Source organism: Plasmopara halstedii (assembly GCF_900000015.1).
Source record: "Plasmopara halstedii genome assembly, contig: Scaffold_1583, whole genome shotgun sequence".
Taxonomy (NCBI): Eukaryota; Oomycota; class Peronosporomycetes; order Peronosporales; family Peronosporaceae; genus Plasmopara; species Plasmopara halstedii.
This window is the reverse complement of record NW_020188494.1, coordinates 488,729-496,330: the sequence shown is the minus strand read 5'-3', so window position 1 is coordinate 496,330 and position 7,602 is coordinate 488,729. Positions and strand designations below refer to the sequence as shown.

The window sequence follows — 7,602 nt, the reverse complement described above, 5'->3', positions numbered from 1 at the left end:
TAAGCAATCGTTACTACGATACTTTAAAGTAAGTTAACAACATAGCACATCGCTACACAATTTGATAAAGCGCATGTTTTGTTTTTGCACGGAACCTTTGATATTTTTAAAATTGTTCTCGATACAACGCATCTAAGGTTACATATGTCTGTGACCTCTAGATAAACGATCGAAACATCGTGACCTTCAGGCTAGTGCAACCATAAATCGGCGTTACTTTATTTCAGGTGAGAGAAGTGACTCTGCCACTTTACTTCCGAAGCGCGAGCTACACTATCTGCATTTGCATAGACCATCAGCATTAAACCTTAGAGCGCTCATATGAACTAGATATTCTGCAATTACATATGTGTCTTATGTATCGCTGCACTGGTGTGTGCCCACCTTCTTCAGACTGGACAAGGCGAAAACCATCAATAATTTGGTGTCTTTGATACAACAACTTTCGACACAAGAATTAATATTCAAGCTTGCAGGATGTCCCACAGGTGACGGTAACCGATTTCATAGAAGCTCTGAGGGCGTTTCAACTATTTGGTGGTTAAAAAATAGCATATCTTACTTCTGTAAATTCTGAGTAGTCATATCGTTTTTAGCATCAAGTAATTAATAAGTGCAGCGTAAAACACAAACGCTAGACGACAAAGCGTGAAGGGTACACATCCATATGGTGTGTCCGTGCACACTATGTAATCTATGGTGGCAATATGTTGTTGGATTTACGTAAATTTGATGTCGAAGCGGATGATGTTAGTGATAGTGTTTTACTTGTCTAGGGCGAAGGTACGTTTGGAATATCTAAATGTAATAGTTATTACATAGCCATCATAATTGTATGTTTTAATGTAGAAGGCTTTGCTAAGTAATGCCTCAAAATTTTCTGCGTTTTAATTCCTCGAGGTATCGGAAAATAAGCTTAAAATTCAAGTATGTCATTGACGGCACTAGAATTGCTTAATAGCTTTCACAGCAGAAATGGTTTTCTATTAAGATTGATACCACTCTAGGCGTTACGCGCTTTTGAACAGCAATCAAATCATTCTCTTGATTTCAAGATCTTGAATGTAGCGTTGCCTGAGAGTGAAAATGATGGAGGCTTTTCCGACTCAGCTTGTGGCATTCACGGCATTATGTCTTACGATGCTATAGCTATAAAGGAACAAGGAAAGGAAAACAAAAACCAACTATCGAGCAAGTATTACAATCTTGATCAAAATAGTGTGCCTCGAGATCTTTTTAACAGATTTTTTAGATTAACGGAAGTAATGCTAAGATACCGCCCGTAGCTCAAGCTTTTCTACGCTAATCATAAAGGTACGAAATGTTGTTGAGCATTATCTTGAGCTTCTCCATCGCATTGCACTCGAGAAAAACAACCATGTCAATTCCTTCTTCTCCGTTTCGGGCTTCAGTGAGTATGACCAAACCATCGAAGTCTGGCATTTGAGGAACACATGCGTACACAGGGTGAACATCCTCAAATTCGGCGTCATACATACCCAAATGTAACCAAGAAGTAAAAAAGAGATCGGGACCAAACACAAAATTTGTTCCTATCTTCATATCAATGACACTTTTCTGCTCAGTCAAAAAGTTGATCGTGTCTTGCATGTACTTTTCGTTACATTGAACAATTGAGCTCCGAACACGTCGAGCGAGCCTTGAAAGAATTGCAGGAGAGACGAGTTCAATGTCCTCTGGCTGCGGTTGCAACTCACTATTTTGGTACATCGACAATGCATTGAAAATGGCATTTCCAACATAGTTCTGGGGTAGCGGAGGGTGTAGATGGCGCCGGGCATTTACACAGGTCGTAATTTTTACATCATGGCCATGACCACGAGCTCTTGAGATCAAAATGGTCATCAGAGCCGTAATTGCGTCGACTGTGCTGACATACGATACCTCTGAAGGATTGCTACCTTTTCCTTCAACATTACTTGCCACCTCCTTGATTCTCTTCATCATTTTCGAATTAAAATGGAAAAAGTGTTGGGCTGATGGGGGTGGTGCCTGAGTGAGAAGTTGAGCTTCGTCTCTAGCTTTCTCTGTTGCCTTCGCCTGAAACTCTAAATGTTGCATCTCAGATGGCTTCCCCGTCCCATTTAGCAAGTATCGATCATGATTTACAACAAGTCTCTCATCTGGCTTGACGCCGCTGTAATATTGACCCCAGCCTTTCATAAATGTAGAAAAAGCTTCTGCATCGAACAGAACATGAGTAGCATCGATACCAATAGTCATGCCTCCATCCGTGAGCAGCGATGCCTTAACACAAAACAGCTCTTCCTTGTCGCGAGTAGTGGGCATTAAATCCAATGAAAGTTTCCGAGTTGCCAACTCTGTCGTCAACGGATTTTGCGGATCCATTTCAAATCGGATTCCAGTGGCCCCCACTCGTACAGACTCTGCTGTCTGCTTAACACAAGCAATTCCCGTTGTGGGGTCAACGTGAAACTTTCCAATCAAAAATGTATAGTCGTGATCAACGAGAGAAATGAATGACGAATGCAGCCTTTTAAGATCGAAGTGGGTCGAAGTGGGAGGGGGGAAGATGTACAGAATCATGATGCCGATGCTCTCCATTACTGTGTCCAAAGGAGACAGCATTATCACTCTATCAGTCGAAGTTGAGGTCATTGCTGCTTTGGAAGCAAAATCAATAATGAATCCTATCACGAAGGGGCCGAAAGTGTATTTCTTGAAGAAGCAACGAGCTCCTTAGAAATTAAATTGGAGCATTCAAAACTGGATAAACGACAAAAACTCTAAAACGTGTGGTTAGTTAGTGCGCTTTCAGATTTGGATAACACGCTCTAGACCTTATCTTTTCTTCGCAATCATTTGAGTAGTCCATATCTAATGTATGCTAATCAGTCCGTAATCAATCGCGTAAACCGTAAACCTCTCATTCGATAATACGGTAAATTATGAGATCAAGATATGGACGGTTGCATTATACTGTACCAGAGATTTTCGCGGTATCTTAGTAGATTTCATTTGTACAGACGCTTACTAATTTCCCGCTGCCCTATAACCATTCGTGGTGATCTAGTCAATCAGCAATAGACCCATGTCGAACATCAGCATGTACTATTCTTTCGACATGCGTGATACTCGTAGTATTTGTCATTCCCCGTTTCGTGTAGGAAGGACTGATGACCTGGGTCGTGGGAATAGTAGGTGCTGGCATCAATAAATGTTCAGGATTCAATTCAGGCAGAACGCCCAACGGTTGCGCATCTTTACAGGTGACCTCAGTGCACTTCTTTGTGGCTGTGCATCTGTTTAGTTAGTGTCCATCACTCTACAAATGTCATCTTAGTCTTAGCCTTAGCCTTCTCGTTGAACAAATTTTACCAACTATACCATGACGTCCGTTCCGCGAGACGAAACCCACAGCTCGCTGGTCTTAAATGGCGGACTAAAGGAATCCCCTCTGCAAGTCACGTACATCAAGCTGACTATAAAGATAATGCTTTGTGCACTACTTACGCAACTGAGCCCGCGTAACTCATGCATCTTTCTGTTGGCCGTCCTCGAGTTGATTTCATCGTCAGCCTTCACAAGGATGAGTAAAACCACACAAATTCACGATATTGGAAGCATCTTTACTTTGGCCAATAGCGATTTGTCCGTCGTTGAACAATCTAAGGATTTGTCAGTAAATTTCCCATTTCGCTAATTGATCAAACTTTTATCATGTGGTAACGTGATATATCCGACAATCTGACTCACGGCGATTTGAAATACATCAACAATCCACATATTTTCTGTAAGGTTTGAGAATTTAATGCCGACAAGTATGCTTGAACAGGCCGCTTCCCTCCTCTTTACATATCATAAATAGTCCATTAAATTATGTAATTTTCTAAAGCGGGCTCGAAAAAAATGTCGAGCTTATAAACTTGACTGTTTCCCTTTCACTTAAAGTAAATGTCTGTCGTGATTCACGTCGGTTTGATCTTCGTGCCTAACGTCATGGCATACTTCAAAGCGCATCTTGTATTATCCCGATAATTGAACCCATGTTCATACTCGAATTGACGTTTTTCTTTGTCTGGGCAATTTAAATCTTTGAATCACTATTTCCACAAGAAAAACGAGGGACGAGCGCAGTCTAGTATAACCTCATCTAAGTGGGTCAATATGTGCAAGAGACTGACTATTGTTCGGTGTATTTAACGTTCATCATGCAGACCTAGTACTTATTTGCTTAGGTATTTATGTGACGAATAAACTACAGCATTCTTAATGTTATATGATTGTTTCCGAGATTAACAAATTGTTCATTCAAGAAAAAAACTAATATTGAAGAAAGCAATACACTATCAGCTACCAAAGTTCTGTGACAAAATTTTCTTGTTTCTTGTTTCCGAAAATCATTATTGTATTTCTGCTATTTTCTGCAAAAAATTGGCGTTAATATTTATAAAGCGCAATACCGAACGTGCCACGATTTTAATAATATACTTTGGCAGTAAAAATAATTGCGACTGTGAGTGAGATCCAAGTTAAGACCTTTCCATGGTGCGATAAGGTAGAGCTACACCCGCTTTTGATATTCGAGGACTCCATCGAGTTGTCTGGCAAACTACTTCTGGCGCTCGATTCCGATGTATTTTCGCTCACTTGTAAGGCACCTGAGCGTGAAATTTGATCAAAATTTTCAGAAAACAACGCAATACTGATAGAACCAGGACTCTTTTTGCAGTTGTTGAGCTGCTCCAGCACATTTTGCTTCTTGTTAAGGCCTTCAAATTCATAATTACAATCTGGCAGCGTGTCTACCAGACTTCTAATAGTTTCTGTGCAACTAGACTCGCATTGCGCAATGATCTCGATATTGCCACCGTTGATATCAGATTCTGCTGCACACTCTTCACTTGTAGCTGTAGTGACGTACATATACCACATATTTTTGATCTCTGAAGTGGAACAGCTCATCGACTGAAGTGTCAATGCTGACGTTTCCGTTAGTGATGAAGTTGTTGATTCATTTGCAAGACTAGAAGATCTCAAATTGGGGTGTCGCGATGAATCCGTGGCAGCAATTAACAATTTGCTATAGTCGCACGCTCTGAGAGCATTTAAGACCGCAACTTTCTTGTTAGAGCCATTGAAAGTGCAGTTTGGAAGATCTTGAGCTGCAATTTCAACAATGCTAACACAACCGGAAGCAGTACATGGTGCGTTCACAGAGACGGGGTCATACTGTATCACGTACGGCGAGCAAGCCGTTGAAGCAGCAGCTCTGTCCCAAACTAAAGCTGCCCTCGCGGACTCGGCATCGGTACATTCGGCTGCGTCTCCGCTATAAAATAATAATGATAAAGTGACCAGTAACTCAGCTAACATTGTTAGTAGCGGCAGGGAGTTGAATTTTTTTGAGGCGTATTTGAAAATGGATTTGACGATGTGTGTGAGTGAGAAGTATTTGTCCATTCAGCCTTAAGATAGCTTGCCAACGGCATTTCTTAAAACACTCACTATCTACCCAAGTCGTGTGGACAGCTCAGTGATATTCGTCTAAGTCACCCATATAATTCAAAACGACCAAATGCTTCCCAAATTTACGGGTTGGAGTCACCCTACAATATGGCTAATGTACAATCAAATTATTCAGTAAAAAAAATGCAAAGAATTGTATTATTGTATTATTGACAGCTAACGAGGATTCATGTAATTCGGATAGTTCCTTGCTTGAGAATTTTATTGTTCGAAGTAGAGTAGGATAGTCAAAGCTCACACTGAAACTGCGATTAAGTAGAGAGCGACTGAGAGCTGTGTAACCATGATGCCTGTTGCAACAAAAACATTGGAGGTGCCAGACGAAACGGGGCCACTGCTAATATCGCTTCCGCTTGCTGAAGTCGAGAACGAGCGATCGAGCACTTCGTTCACGTCGGAACAGTACGCGAGGACGTTTATTAATCCGGTCATGCGATCGATTTCATCGTCACTGGTACAATCCGGCAGCTGCCGCACGGCGTCACTGAGCACTGAAAGGCAGTCGCTTTTCATACAGTAGTCAAGTGATGTGGCACCCGAATCGGCAACCAGACTTCCACACGCGCTACTGCTGGACAGTTCGGAGTACACGTTGTCCACTATTGACTGCTCATCACTTGTACAATTGGCGGCATGGGTGAAAGCTGGAAGCGCTGTAAGGGCGATTAAGGTCACGATGAAGAAGTTATTAAGAGAGGCCATGGCGAGGGAGGGAGGCAGAAATGAAAACTGACCGTGGAACCTGGAGTTGTCGAGCCAGTCTTTGAGGTGTCGTGGAAGGTTCTTTGGATCCATATAAGTGTGCGGTACTACTCTGAAATGTGTCAAATATTTCGCTTGTTGCGATTTTGTTCAGTCCAAGTGCAGAGTGTGGGCGCCGTCGTGGGGTCGGTATAGTTTACGTACAGTTTCTCCCTCATTTTCGATGCTGGCTTCAAGCTTTGCAACGCGCGAGCACCACACGTGGCGCACAGAGCAATGGTACAAAACATGGGAAAGATTACCATGTATGAAGGAAGTTACAAGCTTCAAACTTCCTAAGCTTCGTAAAACGTACTTAACCTTTCCGGCTTTGATAAAGAAGGTAATTAACATGCTTCCTGTTACGAAAGCAAAGCAAAAATTGGGATCTCTACCCCAGAGTTCAGCACGTACGAAAACAGAAACTACCATTTTGTTTGTGAAACAAGCGTGCAACAAGAAACGCTCACAGCGTTTGATGAGGAAAGTTGATATAGAGACCATAATTGTCTTTTCGAGTGAACACAGAACACAAGCTGCAATGTACATGAAGCCAGCCTGTCTGTGTATCTTATGCAAAATTAAAGTGACTTGCCCTTAGCGATAATGTACTACCTAATAGTAGTACCATAAAGTGCTACTATAGTGTATAGTACTTCTATATACAGCTACTATATAGTGGCACATCATCGCCAAGGCTTTCATTTTGCACAGACAGTATATCATTGCAAAGAGTTCAGTGCAGGTCCTGAAGGTAACGCACGGGCTTTCTTCTCAGCACCACCGCCCATTACGTCTTCTGTGCCAATCGTCTTCACTCGGCACAAGAGGTAGAAGAGACCATGGTGCACGAGCTTATTCATGCATACGATGTACGTATCTAGTGGACTAGTCACAGTAGTGGAGTCATATGATTCTCTTTGTAGTTTACGGTGCGCAAGATCGATTTCCCGAAAACACTTCACATCGCATCGGGCAGCAAAGTTGCCAGCACTTTTGCCTTGTGATAGCACTCGGACCCACGCGTGATCGAATCTCACTAAAATCAGCGTTCAAATAATTAATTCCAATATGGTTTTCACAGACAGTACATCATCGCTGTCTCTGAGGGGGTATAGGGGTACGCTCATTGCTCTTATATGGGATGGTTGAGCGGATATTGAGCGGAAGACGAGCGGACAACACGAACATTCTCGATGCTCTTAAACATGTTGCGGCATTTAAAAAACATCGTGGGACAAGACGACAAAGAAACATGTGCGTCGCTTTATTTGGAGACAGGGGATCATACTTCTGCTTCATCTGCGCGAAACATGGCGGTCAAGAGGATAAATGGCATCATCAAGGAGC

At 42.2% G+C, this 7,602-nt stretch overlaps 5 protein-coding genes across 5 annotated transcripts; 2 read left to right on the top strand and 3 right to left on the bottom strand.

Annotated features, from left to right (window-relative positions):
* Positions 1-1,302: 1,302 nt before the first annotated feature.
* On the bottom strand, positions 1,303-2,586 carry PHALS_01690 (Transferase; the record flags this gene model as incomplete). Its single annotated transcript, XM_024716131.1, has 1 exon — positions 1,303-2,586. One exon carries the CDS (start codon positions 2,584-2,586, stop codon positions 1,303-1,305), a length of 1,284 nt encoding a protein of 427 aa, XP_024581760.1.
* Positions 2,587-3,321: 735 nt separating this feature from the next.
* Positions 3,322-3,857, top strand: PHALS_14807 (uncharacterized protein). The gene has a single exon (XM_024716130.2). The coding sequence runs from the start codon at positions 3,371-3,373 to the stop codon at positions 3,683-3,685; it is 315 nt and encodes a 104-aa protein (XP_024581759.1). The 5' UTR covers positions 3,322-3,370; the 3' UTR covers positions 3,686-3,857.
* Positions 3,858-4,461: 604 nt separating this feature from the next.
* PHALS_01689 (uncharacterized protein) lies at positions 4,462-5,358 on the bottom strand (the record flags this gene model as incomplete). Its single annotated transcript, XM_024716129.1, has 1 exon — positions 4,462-5,358. The coding sequence occupies one exon, from the start codon at positions 5,356-5,358 to the stop codon at positions 4,462-4,464; it is 897 nt and encodes a 298-aa protein (XP_024581758.1).
* A 387-nt stretch (positions 5,359-5,745) lies between these two features.
* On the bottom strand, positions 5,746-6,213 carry PHALS_01688 (Elicitin; the record flags this gene model as incomplete). Its single annotated transcript, XM_024716128.1, has 1 exon — positions 5,746-6,213. One exon carries the CDS (start codon positions 6,211-6,213, stop codon positions 5,746-5,748), a length of 468 nt encoding a protein of 155 aa, XP_024581757.1.
* Positions 6,214-6,222: 9 nt separating this feature from the next.
* Positions 6,223-7,310, top strand: PHALS_14806 (uncharacterized protein). Its single transcript, XM_024716127.2, has one exon. The coding sequence runs from the start codon at positions 6,437-6,439 to the stop codon at positions 6,851-6,853; it is 417 nt and encodes a 138-aa protein (XP_024581756.1). The 5' UTR covers positions 6,223-6,436; the 3' UTR covers positions 6,854-7,310.
* Positions 7,311-7,602: the final 292 nt, after the last annotated feature.

What these genes read in the sequence shown, in the direction of transcription:
- PHALS_14806 (XM_024716127.2), top strand. Translation starts at nt 6,437, where the DNA reads ATGCTGGCTTCAAGCTTTGCAACGCGCGAGCACCACACGTGGCGCACA.
- PHALS_14807 (XM_024716130.2), top strand. Translation starts at nt 3,371, where the DNA reads ATGACGTCCGTTCCGCGAGACGAAACCCACAGCTCGCTGGTCTTAAAT.